This window comes from Poecilia reticulata, linkage group LG16 (assembly GCF_000633615.1).
Source record: "Poecilia reticulata strain Guanapo linkage group LG16, Guppy_female_1.0+MT, whole genome shotgun sequence".
NCBI classification, from domain to species: Eukaryota; Metazoa; Chordata; class Actinopteri; order Cyprinodontiformes; family Poeciliidae; genus Poecilia; species Poecilia reticulata.
The window spans coordinates 11,505,786-11,528,493 of NC_024346.1; the positions used below are offsets into that span (position 1 = coordinate 11,505,786).

Below are 22,708 nucleotides of genomic sequence, written 5' to 3' on the forward strand. Positions count from 1 at the left end.
TAAGCTTTAATCTGATTTCAATTTATTCAATGAAACATTCAAACAAGCCAACAAGTCAAATGTTTCTGTTCTAAGTAATGAAGATTTCCATTACATTGCCAATATTAAAGAAAAAAACTCCCCTGAGCTTATTGTGTGCATCCAACCCATGCAGGAAGTGGGCAGAATAATAGTGAAAGCTCATTTAGTGAATGTAATTCACAAAAACTTGCAAAGCTGAAGGAGCAAATGAATGGTGACGGAAAAGGGCATGCAGGGAACTAGACAAGCTAACATGAGGCTGGATGACAGGCTGACAACAACAGAGGATCTGACAGAGGACTGACTGAACTGAGAAGAAGACGTTCTGGGAAGATTGTTACCGGCATGCCACACGGGAGAGGCAGTAACCAGCCGAGGGAAGGCAGGGAGCCGAGGCACTGCGGAAAAATACAGATAAAAACACTGTTCACAAAATGGTCACAATATGAGTAAATGCTAAACATTCAAAACAATCAAATTCACTGAATTACTAAACACTGTAAGCAGAGACCAATGTGACTCAACCAAACTCAAAATGGTGCAGATCATGACATCCTATTTTAGTCACTCAATTAGGAGTGAAGCAGTAATATTCAGCACAGCCATCTATAAACTACTGAAAATGAATAGTGAATTAGTAGCTTTTTAATTTCTGCTTTTGCCCAAGTCTATAATAATAATAAGATAATAATCATCTCATTTTATGGCAGCAGAAGAATAATTGAGGCTTTTCTGTTTTAAATAAAATCAGTTATGTCTTCAGTTTAACTTTTTTTTTTTTTTAACAGTTGAACCATGGCATTTTTTACTTGATGTTTATCATACACTCATAATACTGGCTGATGTTTAGTTGCATCGCATACTGTAATCAATAATGCTCGATACACACAAGTGTTCATTTAAAAAATGTTATTGAAGAGCTGGTGTTAACTAATTGAACACAACTATGTACGTACCCAAACACTGAAAAATGTTATTTTAAAAAGTAAAACTGCTCATCAAGGAAAGAAAACAAACTTATAGTCTGATGGTTTCAGCTCAAACTCCAAACGGGAGATACAAAAGAGTGTTCAGTACGTCGAAACAACACAATTACAAACTAAACTATACATTCAGAAATTCCCAATTCACCTCACAGTTCTGTAGCATCCTAATTTACTCGTTCAGGAACACAGTCACTAAATGATTCAAGTCGATTGATTCTTAACCCGCAGGAGATTTAAACCATCTGATCACAAGGGCCTCCACTCCAAAGGAACAGCTAATGTTACCAGGCGTAGGCGCAAAAGGATCGATGACCTTATTCTTCACATGGTTACACTTCCAAAGCCAGTTAATCACAATGTTCCCCTTTGTTTTACCACAACTCCCTGATAAAAAATAATAAGCTGCTGACACGAGCAAAGGGCAGGTTCTTTCTGTGCTTCCGCAACTTAGACGAGAGGAAAATAGTCTGATTATTTCATCTCACGAATGCTTTAGTTATTAATCAATACAATGACGCAAGTGGCTTAAATTCAACCAGATAAGTTCAAAAACAGAACAGAAGATATTCAAAGAATAGTACTGATGATCGACCCACGTGTTATCGATCGCTCAAAGAAAGTGATAATTATCGTTTGCCGCGTCGTGAAAAATATCCAAGAGCTGTTGTGTTGTTTACCCAGGCAGGGGGACAAAGCTGCTGATCTTTACCAGCATTCAACAGACTTTTTCTTTTTTTTTTTTACATTAATAAACATAATTTGTTCTGAAGAAAAAATTAATAAATATCAATACCTGGTATCTCCGATATGCAGTAAAACAGAACTTTCTGCTGAATTTCTGTGAAGTAAACGGTGAATGTGTTTGAGATGGGTGATTTGGCTCATGCCTTGCTTGGCCTTCATCATTGTGTCAATAGGTGGCACTTGAACTTGCACAGTTTTTCATTACTTATTTCTATCCTCGGTTGAGTAGGGGAGCGCACTTACCTTCTGCTGAGCATAGTGTAAGCTCTGAAAGAAAATATTGCTTTATACGGCTGTCTAAAAACACTCCAGTTTGAATCAGGATTTAAGCTTGCTAGTAAGACAAAATTCTAGGTCTACTTTTAGTTTAATTAAGAAATTTTCGCCACACTTGAATTTCTTTGGTTGAATATCTGGAATACTTTAACTGCTCGGACGTGATCGGGGGTTTTCCACATTCAACATAGATTCTTTGAAACAGTTTGAGTTTAGTAAAATCGTCATTCTATATGTGAAATATGTAATCCACACAAGAAGAGCTGACAAAAAATGAGAGATATAACCAATAAATGCCTCAAGGCAAACGTTTGTTTGTTTGTTCAAGACATATATTTTAGGAAGACATGTTAATGGTTTACGTGACAAATAAGGAGAGAAATATTTAAAATTATCTAAAAATATCTGGTATAAAAATGTTGCAATTATTTTAAAGTGATCAATTTATTTGTTTAAATGTGAAGTGGGATTACGGTAAGACAGTGGTGCCCAAAGTCGGTCCTCGAGGGCCGGCATCCTGCATGTTTTAGTTCTCTCCCTGATGGAAGCAACAACCTTCTCAGCATGTCAGTGTTCTTCTTAGGCCTCAAATGAGCCATCATTTGATCCAGGTGCGTTAAACCAGGAAGAGAACTAAAACATGCCGGATGCCGGCCCTTGAGGACCGACTTTGGGCACCCCTGCGGTAAGACATTTATCACGCAAATAATCTTGATGAGGAAAGCAATCTTAAGACAAAACATTTCTAAATCTGGAAAGCATGTGAATCCAAAAATTGTAGCATGAACTAATTCTGTCAGTCTTTCTCAAATCAAAAATCCCTTTGTTTTAATGACCTCCGCTCCGAGTGAGAAACGCTCAACACCTTCTCCTTTGTCAGTACCTGCCTTCAATATGCAGACAGAAAGTCAACAGAGTCAGCGCAGTTTGATTGTTTTTGATGCTTTCTGTTTATCACTGTTAAGAAAAAAAAAGGGATGTGTTGATTTATCGCTATTAACAAAGGAAGCACAGAGTGCAGCCTCCTCTGATGTCTCTCTCTTCTGTTCCCCTAGGTAGGCTGGTGGGAGAACGGCGTGCTAAGACTTCGGTACCCAGCCTGGTCCCGCTACGGGCCCTTCCTGAAGCCGCCCGACGACGCCCAGCACCTGCGGGTTGTAACACTGGAGGAAAGGCCATTTGTCATTGTAGAGCTTGCAGACCCTGCTTCAGGAACCTGCATCCGGGACTCTGTTCCCTGCAGACGTCCTCTCAATGCCAGGTTTGAATTAAGTCGCCCCTTTTTCCGTTCTAAAACACTGCAATTTATATTCGTATATAAAACCCTGCTAACTTTAAAATGCAACCGAACGAGGGCAGTTGTGAATGGACTCGGCATAATCCAGTGATGCTGTTGAACTGAAGTTACTTTTATCAAAGCTGCAGCCTTTTCACTCCCTAACCATAATCAATAAGAGACTGCTCATGAGAGGATCAGCAGAATGACTCAGAATGTGGAGTCAGATATGACCACAGAGGAGCTTTATGGTTCATCAGCATCAGGTGGAACGGCAGCCCCCATGCTACACTAAGCCATCAAACCTGTCACAGAGGTCCTTACCACAATATTTATTTTCTCTGACCTATTTCTTTTTAGTTATATTTTCTGTTTCTGTCTCTCTGCCTTTGCTTTCTCAGTGCGATCCATGAGGGTGTGGCTCCGCTGAAGCAGTGCTGCAAGGGTTTCTGCATTGACATCCTCAAGCGACTCGCAAAGATTGTCGGCTTCACCTACGACCTCTACTTGGTGACCAACGGGAAGCATGGGAAGAAAATTGATGGCGTTTGGAACGGCATGATTGGAGAGGCAGGTCTTTGGCTGTGTGCGCATGGGGGACGCCTGCTCTTCTGTCTGCCTTTTCTACAGGGGTGGAAATTAGACGGACACTTCACAAGACACCAATGTTATCCTAGCTATCAAATTTTTTTTTTTTTGGTAATTCTCAGAAGATGCTGGTCGATTGGTGATTGTTTTGTTTTTTTTTTGTTTGTTTTTTTTGCTGCCATATAAAATCAAGAAAGAGCTCAGATGATAAGAATGACTTCAGCCTTGCAGGGATTTATTTGGAAACACAGTTTCACAATCAAACAGCAGATTAAGAGCAGCCAGAAAAATATCTGCTGGATCAGTTTGCTTATAAGATACTCAACCAATTCTTTGTCCAGTATGTTGATAGCAGGCAGGTGCAGTCACTGCTGACTTATGTAGAAAGCAAGGACAGAATTTGGACTTTAATCGAATACTCTGTAAAACATGGGATATCTTAGAATTTGGTAATTCATGGATTTGTTCCAGCACGTCTGATTCTTTCTGAACAATCTAGGTCAATCATGGTGTAAATATCAGACAAATGTTTTTATTTGATGGCTGATTTACTAGGGGGAAAACGGCTAACTTAAACTAACTGGCCCAATGTGAATAAATAGTTGTCTTTTTTGCACAGAGTCATTATTCTCTCGTCAGCCCGCAGAATAATGTTGAGGATCATTGAGTTCTTTTTTCAGTAAAAGCAAAATGAGCCTTCATGCTCTTTGTGGTTAGCAGTTGGTTTGGCCTTGGAACTCCTTCATTGATGCTCTTTCAAAGTCTTTTTCTTATTGTCAGTTCAGGAACTCTACCCCATTAAATATTCCTTTACAAACCAAGATACCAGTGAATTTATTTCTCATCTGTTCTTGAATTTATTAAAATTGAGGCATGATGTGTTATATTTTGGGGATCCTTCGCCTCCACCATGTTGTCAGACAGGTTCTGCTGAAGTGTTTCTTTAAAAGCCCCAACATACTTTATCCGAAGTGCTGAAATCGACTAGCATTCATGTCGCCGCGTGACAAAAATTGCGTGATTTTGTTCGCCGAGAGGCATCTGATGTCATACTCTGGAAAAACGTTACAGCTGACCCTGGTCGAACTATTTCGACAGAACTCTGTGGGAAGAGTCGTGTGATTGGTCAGATTGTTGCTGTGATATAAATGCGTACAGAAATTTGTTCGGACAGCAATTTTTATATTTTTCTTCAACTAGTCCGCTTTCACTATCTGGCTTTTACATCTGCAGGAGGAGACCTGAATACTTTTTGAGGAAAATTGTGTTACATTGGGGGAAAATGTGCACATTTGTACAATTTGTCACTAAAAACTACAAAGATTTTCAAATGGCATAAAGTTCCTGGATGGATCCTCAATTCAGGTTGGACAGAAACCAGGCTCAGGTGTGGCTAATGAAATAGAATTAAACGTTACAAGAAATATGGTCAATCACAAGTCATTTCTAGCTTAACAGAAGAGATTATTACTTTTTTTTACACTGGATGGCATTTTTCCGTTTAGTCAAAAAATTCTAAGTTAAAAACTAAGTTTTATATTATTATTTTTGTTACTTTTGTTGTGTAAATTTGGTTAGACAGACACATCTGTCGGCGGTTAAATAGGTTTTCACTGCGCTGTTTGAACAGCACGTACATCTCTAGGGATAAATTCTGCATATTTTAGCACACAAATACAATATGGCATATGCCCCCAGCTATTTGTGGTTGGTCAATGATATTTTCTTGGTCATATAGGTCATGAACTGCCAACAAAACAAGACACAGACATGCTGGTGGAGAAATGGAGGGAAGAGTCGCAGTGAAACAGGCTTGCACACATATAGTACTGGCTCATCTGCTGAAATCAATACAGCGGCTGTGACTTCGTTGAAGCTTCCTGCTGTTTCTGTCTCCCAGAAGGAACTTGCCATACGCCATTAGTCATGCGTTTCTAAAACAGTTCCACAGTACTTTCCCCCCATCTTTTCGTTTATAACTTGACCACGGGTCAGAGCTGGCAGTCAGATCTATTTTTGCGAGTAAAAAAAAAGAAGAAAAGCCACACGTACTTTGTTTTCTCAAGCTAATTTCTGTCATTTTGATCAGCTCCTCCAAAGCCTGCCATTCTTTGATCAGGTAATCCGAAGACTTGCCAAAGTTGAGCGGAGGGGGCTTTGCGTTCCGCTTCGCCTCAGTTTTCTGCTGATTTGCTCTGAAGAGTGGATGTGCCATGTCTAATGTAGATTAACATTTCGCTTGTACAATCAGCAGACGCAGCGGTTTTCAGGTTTTTCTTGATGGTGGCAGAGAGAAGATGGCCCCCCCGCTCATTCTGTATGCTAAAGAGATGCACAGGAAACGCGTGTTCAATAATTGTACTGCGCTGAAACACTCACTCCCCTCATGCGTAGCTGTACAAAGGGTCAAGGTGCAGAAACGTCAGGGTCTGACTTGGGGAAACAAAAAAGGTGGTGGACTGTAAAAGATTGGCTTTGTCTGCTGGGAGCAGTTACACGAGTTTACCATAATTAGATTTCTTTCTCATCGCTGCTGTTGTCCCTTTCAGGTGGTGTACAAGCGGGCGGACATGGCCATCGGCTCGCTGACTATCAATGAGGAGAGGTCCGAGGTCGTGGATTTTTCTGTGCCGTTCGTGGAGACGGGGATCAGTGTCATGGTCTCCCGTAGCAATGGCACCGTATCACCATCAGCATTTTTAGGTGAGAGCTTTAGCTTACGGCATTAGCTGATGAGTAGAATCTAATCTAATTGTAAAGTGTTGAGTTTGCATAAAGTGCCTTGATCTTTGGTTGCTGGCCTCCACATCTAGATTATTTTCTTTTTTTTTCTTTTTTTTTTTAGCTCCTCATGTCTTCTTAATGTCTTCTTTCACTCCGTCAGCACACTCGAGGCCCCAGTGGGAGATCAGTGTTTCTGTCTTATTGAGTGTTACTGACTTACTGACTGAATTGAGCAGATCTTAAAAAAACAGGAAACGGTGTTTATCTACTGAGTGCCGTGTTTGCTCCAGTGCTTTTGTTCAGGGAGATTGCTGTATGTGCAGGTTCTATTACACCTCCATGCGTCCTCTATTGAATGAATGAACTTGTTTCTTTTTTTGTTTCTCCTCACAGAGCCTTACAGTCCAGCGGTGTGGGTGATGATGTTCGTCATGTGCCTCACTGTTGTGGCTGTGACCGTCTTTATTTTTGAATTCTTCAGCCCTGTGGGCTATAACCGCAGTCTGCAAACAGGAAAGAGTGAGTGATGCGTCTTACCTGTCCGTAGATCTCTGTTTGATGAATGGATTCAACAAAATGCATGAGGATAGATAGATAGGTAGGTAGGTAGATGGATAGATTGACAGATAAACAGAGATAAACTTTGATTACTTTCAAGGAAAAGTGTTTTTTTCCTCAAGTCCAAAAGTCACTTTCATAATTTATTGATAGTCGTATCGAGTGCATTGCCTCGATCCTTCATGTTGAGTTTTGCACATTATACATACAGTATATTGAACTGCATCCAAGCATTCTCAATATTAAAGCAGCCATTTATAATTCAGCAGTGTAGTTTGCATCCTGTGATAGTCGGTGTGCCTGATGCCTTGGTTCAATACCCCCCTAGATTTGCCTCCTTTACTCCATGATTGCAGTGCTCTGCATAATTTCACCTCTCTGTCATCCTCCACCGTATTTCCCCCCACCAGCCCTCGATCACTCGCTTCCCTTCTTGTCCTTTTTTTCCACAGTAACTTAAGTTAGAGCTGAGTATTTCGTTTAATAAATCTTTTCAAATATTTGGTGCAACAATTTATCTTTCCTGAGAAATTGTTGCACCAGAATGAAAAGCAACTACTACTAATAATGTGTAGTAGTTAATGCGGTGTGGGTTATGGTTATGAAACAAACCGTTTGTTTGTTTGTTTGCGTTTTTATTGTCTTTCGCTGTTTTACAGAATTGTGATTAAAATGGTTCCTACACAGTAATGAAAAAAGTCTGGAAATTGAATAAGCATTAGTCTCTTCCTAGTTGTCTAAAAGAATTTTAGCATTGGATGAAGTTATTGGAATAAAATACAAATTTACTTGACCTTTTTCTTTCTTTTTTTTTTTCTTTTTTTTTTTTTACATCTTTTCCAGTAGTCAGTAAATGTGGAGGGCTGTGCAAGTACTAGTAAAGATATTACATCTTGCATTTAACGTTGCTTTGAGCTTCTTAAGCATTCCTACTCCTGATCTTTCTAATCATATTTTTTCTCCATTACCGTTCTGATCAGAGGCCGGAGGCTCCACATTCACCATCGGAAAATCTGTCTGGCTTTTATGGGCTATTGTCTTCAACAACTCTGTGCCGGTGGAGAACCCGAGAGGAACCACGAGCAAGATCATGGTGCTGATCTGGGCCTTCTTTGCTGTCATCTTTCTGGCCTCTTACACTGCTAACCTGGCTGCCTTCATGATCCAGGAAGAGTACATTGACACAGTTTCAGGTCTCTCGGACAAGAAGGTACCTCACCACTCGAATACTGATTAGGTTTAAAGAAGCAGAAGGAGAATTAATGTCCTCAAGTGAGCCAAATCCTATGCATTTGAATGTTAAATTGATTAAAGCATGGGAATTAAGGAATGAATAGAACCTCATGTAACATAACTCAATTACCACTTTTCCTGGACACACAAAAGACGGTCTTAAATGTTACTGTAAGTCCACAGACTTCTCTCTTTTCATTTTAAGAGGGTAAGTAGTGTTGTAAGTAAGTCTGGAGAGTGGACAGAAATAGGTCAGACAGATTGGTGCACAGCCTGGTGTGTCTCATGCCCCTTCTTTTTCCTCCCTCACCCTCTTTTCCTCTCATAGTTTCAGCATCCAGAGGAGCAGTACCCACCTCTCAAGTTTGGCACGGTGCCCAATGGGAGCACAGAAAAAAACATTCGCTCCAACTATCCAGACATGCACCAGTACATGGGCAAATACAACCAGAGAGGAGTGGAGGACGCCATCCTGAACCTAAAGACTGGGTCTGTTTGCCACGGCCAAGCCAATTTTCACACCACATGCTCGCCTTTAATTTTCCAACCATTGAATTTTAAATCACCCCGTGCTGTGCAACTCGTTGTCTGTCCGTTTATGATCCGATAAACTGATATGCACTTTAGACATAGAAATCAGAAATGTCAGCAGCATGAAAGATTGTGGAGATTAGAGCCAAAGACTGCATCTGCATTGTGCATCAGGAAACATGTTCAGACAGAAACATGTTTCATTAATTTATTTGCTATTTCCATCCCAGCTAAGTTATCTGATCCACTCTTATTTCCTTTTTTTTTTTTTTTTGTTTCTTTATTTGGAAAAATACACAAAAAAATAAAAACAGATGTCTTTGTTACATTGTTTGTTTTCCCATTTTTTAAAAATAAGAAAATCCAATAGTGAGTGAGGAGGGGACCATTGCGTGGTTCTGTGAAATCTACATTCCAGGGTGTTGAGAAAGAATAGGCCAACATAAACCAATGACTAAAAACAAAGACGATCAGTCCTCATCACAGATGCAATTATATGAACTCGGATGTGACAGGTTTTACATATTCAGTCCATTTACTCCAAATTGAATAAAATGTATCTATTTGCACCTTGAGTGAATAGGACAGTTTTTCCATTATGAATATATCATGTACTGAGTCAATAAATCATGTGCTGCGCCAATCCAGCCATCATTGCTTTAAGGAAAAAGCAAGGGAAGACCCCCTTGCTTTTTCCTTAAACCAAGTCAAGTTTATTTGTAGAGCACATTTTAGCAACAAATCAGTTCACTGCACTTTACATGATAAATGCATAATACAGGCACCAATTATGAGACAAGCAATAGAAATTACATTTTGTAAAATGCTATTATCAAAGTGATCAAGAATAACAATCACCAAATACATCAATGTTCCAGTTATTATAAATCAAAGACAACTCTTGACAAGCGGGATTTTAAACAAACGTGGTGTTTCAGCATTTTTGCGATTTTCTGGAAGTTTGTTCCAGATTAGTGAAGCATAAAACTGAATGCTGCTTCTCCATGTTTGGGCATGTTCTGGGGAAGCAGAGTAGAGTTGAACCAGTAGACTTGAGGGATCTGGAAGCTTGATACAATGACAAAAGATCTGTTTTGATTTTGATCATATAATGTACTGCATTTTTCTAGTGTTAGTGAGATGTGATGTGAGCAGCAGCGTTCTGGATAAGATGCAGCTGCTCAATTTACTTTTTAGGCAGACACTGTTGCAGTTGCAGTAATCAATTCTACTGAAGATAAATGCATGGGGGAGTTTCTCAAGATCTTGTTGTTGGAACATTATCTCTAAAATACTGAAAATGTTCTTCAGATGATAAACGACCGACTTTGTAATTGTCTCTATGTGTCTCTGAATGTCCAAGTCAAGGACCCATATGTTGGGCCTGATCAGTAAAAGCTAAAGTTGTGTGCTGACTGACTGTTGATTTTTTTCCTCTGTTGGTCCAAAAATTATTTCTTCAGTTTTGTTTTGTTTCTATTAATCTGAAGAAAATTATGGCACATTCATTCACTGATTTGTTTGCTTAGCACTTCAGTGGCTTCATAGTCACTTTGTGCAGTTGTAGTGTATATCTGTGTATCATCTGCATAGCTATGGTAACTAATCATATTTCTTGTCATAGAAACCTGGTTTCCATGACAAGAAATGGAAAACGATACCAATTAATTAATAATTAATTTTATCAAATAATATTTAACCTCAGTGCATATGCATGGAAAATAGAACTAAACATAAATATGCAGTTGACATACAGGCTATGAGAAAATTGTCTTGTGACTCAGCAAGACTAGTGGACGAAGGCTGTGCTAAACATGGATTACCGTATTTTCCGCACTATAAGGCGCACCGCATTATAAGGTGCACCTTCAATGAATGGCCTATTTTAAAACTTTTTTCATATATAAGGCGCACCGCATTATAAGGCGCATAGAATAGACGCTGCAGTAGAGGCTGGAGTTACGTTATGCATCCACTAGATGGAGCTGCACTAAAGTGAATATCAACAAAACAGTCAAACTCCGGTCGGCGAGGAGAGCCTTTTGTGACAGGGCCGGGGCGTGGCCGGACAATGGTCACCCTTCTCCGTTCGCGCACAGCATGTTCGTGGAGAGTGTGGTGCTAAATGACCTGCAGACGACCTGATTACCAGGTCCGTAGGTAGATAGGTCAGTCAAACTTTATTAACAAACCAGCGTTCTGACAACTAACCCAGCATGCACCCGACTTCTTCAGGCGAAAATGAAGTCGGCGGCTGCTTACCGTGGTTGCTAGACCTGTTGTGGCTCAATATTGGTCCATATATAAGGCGCACTGTCGGCTTTTGAGGAAATTGAAGGTTTTTAGGTGCGCCTTATAGTGCGGAAAATATGGTACATTATAATTTACTGCAGCGTCAGCTAAGCATCTAAGCTAACGCCTATGTCACTACTGCATTTAGCCTTTTGTTTCAATGTCCTCCTTCAACATGATGCCATTGGAAAAAAAGGACGGTGCACAACAACGGCATCAAACATTGTGACAGAAACGATTATGGCACAGGCTACATTAAGTCAATGGGCAATGCTCTTGGATGATAATTTCTGTGATCCTTTTTGAACAGATTCTGTTCAAACACTTTTGATACAACTATCCAAAGATGGAGTCCAGTCATCTGTGCTGTCTCGGCACACTTTAGCTAATGTGTGTTAAATGTGCTATTTGAAGCATGTTAATTGATTAGATGCACCATGGTGCTCACAGTATGCATTCCTCTTTACACTCCCATATTGCCTATCCATGCAATTAACACTGTAGAATATACAATTAGATTACCAGATAAACCAGCCTCCCACTGATTATTTGGACATGTTGAAAACTGCTGTCACACGAACGCTGCAGCATACATATCATGTATATCAGACATGCCCCACCACCGCAGAAACAACAACTCAGATGCAACTTAGATGACACAGCAATGACCCAATAAAAACTTCTATATACTTCACTGCAGAATGTTTATAATACAGCACAACGGGAATAACACAACATTGATCTGCAGTAATTCCCCAATGAGCGCATCAAAAGCCTTACACAAACGAACATCACAGGTGTTAATGTCCCATTAAATCACATTCATTTCCTCATTTTTAGAAGCACATAAGAGATGTGGGTTTTTTTAAAAAAAAAAGAAAAATCTTTGGAATACATCATGGCAAGACAGGAAATGTTTCCATTCTTACATGGATAGAAAATCTGTCATAAGACGGTTACTCACTCTGGTTGTTGTTGGTAAAGCTATTTTTACTTGGCTTGACAGCCACTTTCAAAACTCAGAAGTACAACAACACTATCTCAAACCATTAACATATTAATATTGTTCATAATGTTGTTTTTGTGAAGAAATATGTGTGAACAGTTTGCATTCATTTAACTAACGCCATAACATCACAGCTGAATGTTATATCTAAACACTTTCTCCAGCACTTCAGAAAGCTGTTCTGAAGAATACAGCTTATTCAAACCTTGACATTAAACTAATATATCTGTACTTTTAGACATTGAGCATTTATGTAACAGATTTTAACTCATTTTTATTATTTCTACATTAAGGAATCTGTACAAGTGAGGATAGAAAATGTAAATTTACCCCCAAAGCAGGAACGTGCAGAGGGAGGAGCTGGGGGTGCTTGATCACCTGCCCTTTTTGCTCCTTGCCCCTAAGTGCCCTTTTGGTCTTTTTTTTTTTTAGTATTATTATTTCCTCAGCCCTCTTCTGACACATAAAAACATGTGCTAAAATTATTTGCTTTTTTGTTTCTTTTTTGTATAACATAATAAGCTGGTCACCTTGTTACCTTTGACCTTTTGCCGGTGACGCACGACGCAATTGCCTCTCGCGCAGCGAGATAAGGCGGCTAATTGCGGAGCTCAATGTTGCGAACGTTCCAGATTACAGAACAGTTTTTGGTGAATTAAAAAAAACGTTTTTGGTGAATAAAGTGGAGTAGACTTGCTACTTGTCAGATGACGGAAAACATTGAACGTATCGTTTCTGCTTCATCACGGAGTCGCGGTTTAAGCAGAGAGGTAATGAAATACAACAGACACTGACAGGCCTCTGCGTCTGCCTTTCTCTGAAGAACCACTGAGCGGGAGGAGACAGCCAGGTGAGGAGAAACTGTTCTTATCTATCAATTCAGTATTTCTATCATACAGAGATTAGGCTGTTGTTGCGCTACTAGCTAGCTGATAGCTAACGACTTTGCTAGCAAAGCTTTGCTTGCTAGATAACTAAAAAGCTTCTTCCCTGTATTTTTAATGATATTAGTCATTCTTTAGTATCGCTTATGCAATAAGGGCACATCGCCCGTCCAAAATCGATCATCTCCATAATGAATATATGTCCGATCTTCTAATTTCCTTTGCTGCATAATGTACATTTCATTTATTCTGGCGTTAGGTAAATGTATCTTGAAGGAGACACTTAAATAAAAGTCCAACAAGGATATTCATTTAGAATTAAAAATAACTCACCCGGAATTACCATGATAGATAAAATGAATGTAATAAAAGTGTCATTAATGAAGGGGAAAAAACTCAACCCAGAATTTAAGTTTAGGGTCTGGTTCGCAGAGTATGAAGTTAAGTTTTTTTCCCCCAATTATTCAATGGAAAAAAAAAAACTAACCTCAGTTAAGTAAAATAAAATTAGAATCAAAACTTTTGGAATTGTAATGATTCCTTTAAAAAAAGTTTTGTTTAAAATATTTATTTTAATTAACTCATTTTTACCAAACATAAACATTTATTTGCACACATCAGAAATCTTTTGTTGTGATTTTAGGCCCTGCTCAGGACGTCATGTGAGAATCACAAGCAAAACTTTGAGTCACAAACAAAAACTTAGAATAACAAGAAAAGATTCATGACAAGCGCAAATAAGTTTGTTTTGCAAAAAAGAAAGTTAACTTCATGAGTCAAAAATGTGTGATTTAAATAAAAACATATATATTTAAGCAAAACTCAGTAGGCGTTTCTCATTGTTGCATGCATTAACAATTCAATTTTTGCTTTTTTTTTTTTTTTTTCGTTTTTCTGCAGTTCCACGTTAAAGTTTGATGACAGCTCTGCTTTCCTGAATGGACCATCTTCATCTCCACTGCAGCAAACAGACAGCTCTGTTATAGATTACAGTCCACTAAAAGGTTGCATTGTGCCCTTGTTTACATTTTTAATAGTGTAATTCTGTAAAGACAAAATATGCCTGGTGGTCCAGCTCTGATTTACATATCTTGATAAATTGCAGGTTTGAATATTGCAATACTTTCCTATAACACAATAGACCTGCAGAAAGAAATTACTAATAAAATATCTTACATAGGCATAGTATTATGCTCTACAAGGAGATGTTCGTTAGCTTTGATTGTATATGTCACATTTTTGTAATTTATCATTGTTTATTAAACTCTGAAAGCTGAATGGCTTTGTTAATATTCTGTCCTAGAATGTGGTTTGATGTGCCATTTTTTTTTTTTGTTGTTGAGCTTCTTTTGTTGTTTTTTGTTGTTGTTATTTAACCTGCCCCTTTAGTGGCCCCTGCACGGCCCTGCCCCAAAGTAATAATAAGTAACAAATCTATTATTTGTGCAACCATCTATAATTTAAAGTTGTTTGTAGCCGGTATTTTTTGGTTAATCTTTCTTTGATTTATGGTGCAGATTGTAGTGATCACAGCAACCAGATGATGCAAATATAGCCTGCTTTTATTTCTTGCTTCTTTTTTTCCCCATCTTTTATGTTCTCCCATTCGCACGAACAGACCATCATCTAGAAAGGCATTCTTTTCAACTCCAACTAACATTTCACATCTTTTGTCACACATCATGCTTTGTTGCACAAATTCTCCCACCTTTGTTCTTTCCCTCTCCACCTTCACAGCTATCTCTCCGCACATACAGTGTGAGCAGCGTTTCCCTTCTTCAGTTTTCCCGCAGATTTTCCATCACTCGTCATGTGTTGGTTAATCCCAATTTACTTGATCCTAAGCCTCTGTCGTGATCCACACTGCTTTGACACCGCAATTATAACTCGGCACTAACATGTACTGAATGTATGAAACTCGAGCTTTTCTCTTGGAGGATTTTTTCCCCCTGCTGCCTAATGCTTACATATTCTTTTTTTTTCTTGCTCTTTAGCTGCCCTTTTTGTGCTATAGTTCGTTTCTCCATCTCTTATTTTGATCCATTCTTTCCCCTCCTTGTGCGCTTTCTCTGTGTGTCTGTATTTAAACTTTATAATCCTCATCACTCTCTGCCTCTATCCCATGTCTTTTCCACCCTGAAGTGTGTAAATCTGTCCCCCCTTTCTCTGTCGCTCCCTGTCACTGCACCCTTCATTTCGTAAATCTCCTCAGCCCCCTCTGCCGTCTTCCTCTTACTCACAGATCCTCACCTGATTTCTCCCTTATTTTATTCTCCTTGTGTTTTCACTCTTGCTGCCAAACCTGCTTTTCTATTCCACCCTTTCTGCCTCTCCTTGTCGTTATTTAACGTTTTATGCCCCCTCTATCATTCCTCTTTCCTTGTCTGCTATATATTTTTGCACCCCAGCTGTCTTCCGCAGCACATTGCAGAGATATGCCTCCGATCAGTCTCTCCATCCTAGCTCCACCTCTCTTACGTTAAATGATGAATGAATTTTGCCTTTACTCTTCCACAGGAAGCTGGATGCTTTTATTTATGATGCTGCAGTGTTAAACTATATGGCCAGGAAGGACGAAGGCTGTAAGGTAACGACTGAGGCACAGATACACATGCTTTTGTTTTTTTGTTTTTTTGCTTGGCATTATGTGTCTTTCAGTATCTGCATGTTGTCCTTTCTCCAAGGTGATGACCATAGGCTCGGGGAAGGTTTTTGCCACCACAGGCTACGGTATCGCCCTGCACAAAAACTCACGTTGGAAACGTCCTCTTGACCTGGCCCTGCTGCAGCTAGTGGGAGATGGTAAGACCTATGGAGAAAGGGGAAGGTTTTAATGAAAATAATGAGCACCATGACCGGCTTATAAGGGAAGGTTATGGCTAAGACAATAAGGTTGAGAAAGGAGTGACAGCCTCGCATGAGGGTGGGGGGTGAATAGAGGACACAGGGGGTAGATGAATGAGAAGATGTCGAGGGGAAAATATGGGGCATGTGACAGCAGAAAGGTGTTTTGATTGTGACAGAGGGCATAATGATGTGTAGGAAAGGGCTGATGAGACTTTTAAAAAGGTTTGTGAGCCTCTTTATTGGGTTGAAGACAGGATGATAAATAAAAGGGGCAGAGGAATATCATTTGCTTGGTGGTAAATGTTCTCCTCGTCTATCCATTCCTCCTGTGTAGTTATCTTGCTCTTTTGTGCTTTCCCTTTTCCTCTTTTTGCTATTGCAAAAGAAAAAAAGGGATTTACTTGAGTGAGTCACAGTTGTAAAAAGTCGCTTCTTGTTTGTTGACAGATTTTCAGAAATACAGATTATTTCAGACTGACAGAAAGGCTGAGGGGAAAAAAAAGAAACACCTGAAAATACCCTGATTTGATGGAGCAGCAAACCGAGGAAGCATATATACAAAACACTGGATTAATAATTTATTGATAGCAGCAGTACCTTGCAAAAGTTTTCACACCCCTTGAGTATATTTGGGTTTTATGCGATATGCCAACACCAAGCAGCTTTTCACACCAACCAATTGATTATTCCTCATTCCTCTTTGCACAATGGTTTAGTCTGTAAAATTGAATAGAGAGCAACGGCGAACATCAATTTTTGAGTCTGTTTGATTCAGGTCGCCCTGTTGGATCGATATACATTGATTTAAAGCACTTCATTGCAGCCATGGTTGTATGTTTAAGATAATGTTCCTGTTAGAAGGTGGACCTCCATACGTCCTCCTGTCAGTTCTGGAAATTTTCTCTCTTTCTCCTGATAAAGCAAACCTGCAGCATGACTTGGCCACCACTACGACTGACCATGAGGATGGTGTGTTCATTCTCATCTCCTCCGGTTACCTTGGATAGCTGTGAAGTTGTTTTATTCAGATTATGGATTGGTTTATAACCTAACCCTCCTAAAAACTTCTCCATAGCTTCTTCCCTGACCTCTGTTTGTCTCAATCAAGCTGTTTGCTCACTAATGTTCACAGCCTAGCAGGAATTATACTGACACAGAGCTTGAATCTATTTTGTAATTAGGTGACTTCACAAACAATGCACTTCTTTGTATGGTCTAAAACATATAACATCTACAGATGTTTGAAGCTACAAGGTGAAAAAATGTGACAAAGTTCAAGGCTTCTTATGCAAGGCCCTGTATGAGACCATCACAATATGCTGTTTAATTGTATCTACAAGTGGGACAGTCATGTTTGACAGGGGGAATCTGTTTTTAGCAACGGTTGTCAGTACACTAATGCTTGATTATCATATAACACAGTCTGCCACACACATTTATTGTCTCCATTGGATGTGGCTTGTTTGGCTTCTCCTCATGCTTTAAATCAGCTTTGCTTATGGCATGGCGGACAAAGCCCTTTAGCTGTTTCTGGCATTCCGACGCTTGAGCTGCTTACCCTCTGATAATGCCAATTTGGTGCCAAGATCTATTAAAATAAGACTGGCATCTGGAGCTGAATTGCTCGACCTGGAAATGTGTGACTGTGTGTGTGCAAGGCAAGGAAAAACGGAGAGCCCACTAGCCCTGACACATGCTACTTCTTCTCATCCCTTTGGTTTTGTGTTGTAAAAGTCCTGGACATCAGCTGTGTACATCTAGTTTCTGCAAGGCATTGCTGGAGTAGATTATTAAAGAAGAATATTAGTTTCTTTGGAGGTGGAGAGATTGGAGGAAGGGGCTCACATTCATCATGCCCTCGAAGGCTGCATCTTTTTAACGACATCTGAAGATCTCAGAAGTTGCACCTTTCACCAGACCGAGTTGTGTCATGGAGTTGCATCATTATAGCTCCATGCCTTGTGGAGCTGTATAATTTTATCAGTGAATTTAAGGATGTATGAAGACTTTTAATCCCTATATTGTTCCTCTTGTTGCTGTCTCTGGTGATTTACACCACAGCTTTAAGAGATGGCGCACTGATCTTACTACATTTTTGCTTTTTTTCCTACTTATAAAGAAAACTAGCTGAGTAGTAAGAATCCTTCCCCCCCTACATTTTATCAGATCCACTCTTTTTTTTTTTGCATCCTATCACGACTTTGATTCCTTGAATATATTATTCAGTGAGTAGATATTGAAATGCGAGAAGATGATGTTTCAGCTCTTGGCCAGCAGGACTTTTTTTTTTTTTTTTCAGAAATCTTGTGATGAATGCAGAGAGGTTTGTCATGGTGAGATAAAAGCGCAGCATTGTACAGGTCATGGTTTACTGCTCAGCAACTGCGAGGCTCGGTGTCTCTTGGATGTGTGTGGCATCCAGCCACATCTGGCATACCGCAAAATGCAAACATGCTCGCTGGTGCTTGCACATTTACATATGCAAGCGTGCCACATACACACACACACACACAGCCGCTGATACAGTGTCCTTTGTTGAACATCTTTGTGGTAAACGGCAGGCTTTGCATTTCCAACGTTGCCAGCCCTACCTGAGCTTGTCTGCCAGAAACAACATAGGTGGAGAAGAGGATGTGATGCACCTGCCAGATTTGGCAAGCTTAAGTTGGCTGTGACTGAGAAGTAGGAACGACTGCCATCTCAAAGGTTAAGGTGCGGGTGGTAGGGGTTGGAGGTGAGACCATAAGAAACAGTGGGCAGCTCTTGGATGAAAAAGGACAGGGTATAATGCTCATCATGCTCACATGGGAACATAACTCATCAATTGACACCAAATAGGGTGCTCAGATATGCTGTTTCTTATGCTGCCCTGGGCAACTGCCCACATGGCTGCTGGTGAGGAGAGTCTCGAATTTAAAAGATGAACAACCAGGAATAGACAACAGTTGATGCAAGAAAGGAAACATGTGGCTCAAGAAAATCACTCAGATTTTCTCCGCTGAGGACAGAAATATGACTTAATCTGCACCCTTCAGTCAGACCCCTGTTGTTTTCACATTAGTGCACAAAGCCACTTCTGGGGGCCTGTTGCAAATTCTCGTTTTATTGCAGTTGTAAAATCTTACACTTTAAATGTTTTAAAAGACTGTATTATGTGAGGGGAAAAAGTAAGCCTTGAGAAGAACTGACAAGGGAGGTAAAAATGTTTTTTTTCTTCCCAATCTCAATGAACTGCAGCAAAAGCAAGTGTAACGAAAGATGATGAGGAACTGGGTGCTTTGACTATGTTATACAGTTTTTTTTAGCTTTGTACTATCCAGGAATATTTAAAACGAAACAATGGATAAACATCTGAGAACGCACCCCATGCCTACTGTTAGAGCCAAGCAAGATTTGTGATGCCCTGAGCCTGTTTCTCTTTGGATCGAATCAGAAAAACTTTGAAATACCAGAGATTCAAAAATAAAATAGGTGCTCTGGCAGAAAACCTAAAAAGGGTCATCACCCTGTCTTACAAAATAACATTGACCCAAAACATGTGGTAAAATCAATACATAAATGATTTACCAGATACAAAATCAATATTCTTCCTCGACTGTTTCAGTCCAGAGACCTGAATCCTATAGGAAACTAAGGTGGGTCCAACTGCAGTGAAGACAGTGTGGAAGTGAATAGGAAATGTCAGCAATCCTTTTCTCTTTAACCTTGAGCAGTGATATAGGATAAAGATTATGAAACCACTGATAGTGGCTTCATAATCCACTATTTTCTGCACAAAAAGGACAGAAAGAAAGAAAACAAAAAAATCAAACATTGGTGTCCATCTCCACTGCGTGTGTTCTGTGAATATTTCTAAAGTCCTTGCTATTAGCATTAAATAAACCACATGCATGCCCCCCTGGAGTTGGAATACCGAGAAGAAAACCCCAATTTGAAATTCTGATATGGCTTCAGTGCATTCAAAGCTCAGTAAAACTGCATTAATAATAATTCAAAAGTGCAAACAGTTTATTTGCACTTTTTGTTCATTTGTGAATCATTAAATATTCTCAAACTCTCACTTAAGGCCAAAATTCTGCATACGTGTGACTGATTTAGATTTAAAACTAGTTTTATTTTCCAAAAAGTTTGTTTCTGATTGGAAATGAGACAGGCATCTCTGAAAACATAAAGTGATGTAAAAGGAATATCTATTTCAAAGGAAGACAATATGCTTTAATTTTTTTATTTTATTTTTATTCATATTTTGACCCTTTTCAATAATCAGTGAAAGAAATCTTGATTTTCATTACACCTTTCAGGTCTCTCTTATGAAGCTGACCAGTTATTTGTGTATTTCTGGTAATTTAACACTTTAACTTTGGTGATGAGCTCTACATCGTTCAGATTTTTAGGACTTCTTGCAATAATCCAAATCTTTAGCTCCCTTGATTTTGCATCAGATTTAAGTTACTGCAAATCATTAATAATAATACACAAAGACAAAACATGTTGGTAAATGCAGAAGATTATTTTAAACCTAAATCATGAATAGTTTTAAACTTGTACTGCTAACAGCAACCAGCTTGGTCAGCAACGAGTCTACAAAACGTATTGTTTTCCTATTGGTTTAAGATGAGTTTCATGTTAGTCCCAGTTTTAATTTCAACTCCTGATCACAGCCTGAGTAGCAATAGCAGTAGTAGTTCACTATCCTCTGCTTCCAATTCTCCTGAGAGGTTTCCAAAATATTCTCTACTGCACCTCCCTTTTAAGTAGAGTCATGAAGGAAAGATTAATGTGCTTACCTTACTTGCTATTTTCACTGCTCCGGCCTTTTAGTTGATATCAAAATTTCCCTGGAGTCACCCTGAAAGCAACCCAGGTACCACCAGTGGGCCTTGTACCACAGATTGAAAACCACTGAATAGTATCTTAATTTATTTTTTATTTTTAGAAAATGGGGTTGTATAAATATATATAACAGCAGGGTTATCGATATTTGAATTAACGTTAATTTTGTTAAAACAAACTAAAGGAATTCTTTAAGTCAAGATTAATTTTCAGCAATAACAAATTCATTTATCTTAAGGTTTTTCCAAACATCCTTACCAAGGTGCTAATAAACATGGCTGGCAGTGAGTTTGTGTTTGTTTGGTTGTGCCAGAGACATGGAGCTGTTACCTGCGTCTGCCAGTGGGCTGCAGCAGCACTATATCCATCTGTTGCTGTAGCTGGAGGCCACGGCTGATTGGCTAATGATGTTCTACAGAAGACATATTAGCCAGATCACACAGATGACTGAATCGGCTTCAACTAAGCCTTGCGAGCAGAGCTAATGATGGCTGAAATATAAAGCCAAGACCTTTTTTTTACGGCGCAGTGTAGTGTTGCAAGTAAATCCATGACCTGTCAGCTTTTAATGCCCACTATAGCCAGTAAAACGTAATATATTTCAGAAAAATCAACATGCAGTAAAAGCAACCTTCAGACCTTATGTTTGCAGTGCAGCTCATGCTAGCATAGGTAATATTGTACCATAAAGCTCCCATTACCAGTTCTGTGCCTCTTTGATTCAAATGTGAATCATATGCAGCATCCTATGGCTGTCTGTCACTATGGTTACACCAGCAACCTGTGCAGCCAATCACAGTACTTGCAGGAAAACCCAGGTTTGTTTTGCCATTTACTTCAAAAAAAAAAAAAAATGATTCTAACCACCCTTCCAGGACAAATTTTTGCTTCTTTGTCTGTTTTTCTTTCCTTCCTCAGCCAATTTTCTCTCTAATTCCCATTTTTTTCCTTTCCTTTTCTCTCCACTCATACTTTCCACGCTGACGAGTGCTCCACTGTCATCTTTGTCACGATGACACAAATTCAGCCTCTCATCCTCCATCTATGTTCCGCTTCTTTCAGCAACGTCTAACTCTCCCTGTCTGTCTCATTTCCCCTGACGCCTCCGTGGACGGAGAAAGAATGCCGCTCGCTCTCCGTCTTTACGGGGCATTCTTCCCAACTCTCTCATTACCCCTCACCATCTTGTCCACGCTTGTTCCGCCTATCCAAGCATCACTGTGGCTCCTGGTCTTTCTTTCTGCTCCTCTTCTCATTTACTCTCTGTTACAATGTTGAGATTAGGTTGTCGATGCCATTTTAGTTCTTGGTCCTACTTCATTGTTTTAGACTCTCCATCCCTCTTTTTCTAAGACATCGTTGTCTTTGTTATACCAAACACACTGCCTTATTTTACTGACCTATGACCATGAGCAGTCACCTTGAATAAACACGTAACAAGCAAGGCCCCATTTTGCATTGCTTTTGGTTTTTCTTAAATTGTTTATATTCTTCTTTCGCCACCGTTTTTCGTTTTATAGAACTCAACATCTTAGAACCTAGACAAATTTCTTCACCCAAAGATGTCCAATAATAAGTGTAGAAAAACAAGGGAACTTTCATCCATTCATCTGTAGTTTAGACCAGTGTTTTTCAACCATTTTTGAGTCAAGGTACACTGTTTTAATTGAAAAAATCCAGAGGCACACCACCAACTAAAAATGGAAATAAAGATACTCGGTAGCCGCCTATATATAGTCATTCTTATCAGTCTCTTGAATAGGAATCAAATTAACACAAAAAATKTATTATCACATTTTACATTTCTTATTTCAAATTGCACTTAACATATCCACTTCAAAAATACACCTGAACAGCCACAACACTGTGGTGTTAAATTTAAAGAAGTTGTAGAAAACGTCAAAGTGTT

At 39.3% G+C, this 22,708-nt stretch overlaps 1 protein-coding gene across 3 annotated transcripts in view; it reads left to right on the plus strand.

Moving 5' to 3' along the window:
- The window catches only part of grin2db (glutamate receptor, ionotropic, N-methyl D-aspartate 2D, b), a 100,906-nt gene that overhangs the window by 64,174 nt on the left and 14,024 nt on the right, over positions 1 to 22,708 (plus strand). For all 3 annotated transcript variants that reach the window (XM_008431539.2, XM_008431538.2, XM_008431540.2), the window contains exons 7-14: positions 3,083 to 3,288; positions 3,705 to 3,873; positions 6,441 to 6,594; positions 7,009 to 7,134; positions 8,154 to 8,383; positions 8,735 to 8,895; positions 15,637 to 15,706; positions 15,804 to 15,921. In XM_008431539.2, coding sequence (XP_008429761.2) covers positions 3,083 to 3,288; positions 3,705 to 3,873; positions 6,441 to 6,594; positions 7,009 to 7,134; positions 8,154 to 8,383; positions 8,735 to 8,895; positions 15,637 to 15,706; positions 15,804 to 15,921 — 1,234 coding nt within the window. The remainder of the gene's footprint in view (positions 1 to 3,082; positions 3,289 to 3,704; positions 3,874 to 6,440; positions 6,595 to 7,008; positions 7,135 to 8,153; positions 8,384 to 8,734; positions 8,896 to 15,636; positions 15,707 to 15,803; positions 15,922 to 22,708) is intronic.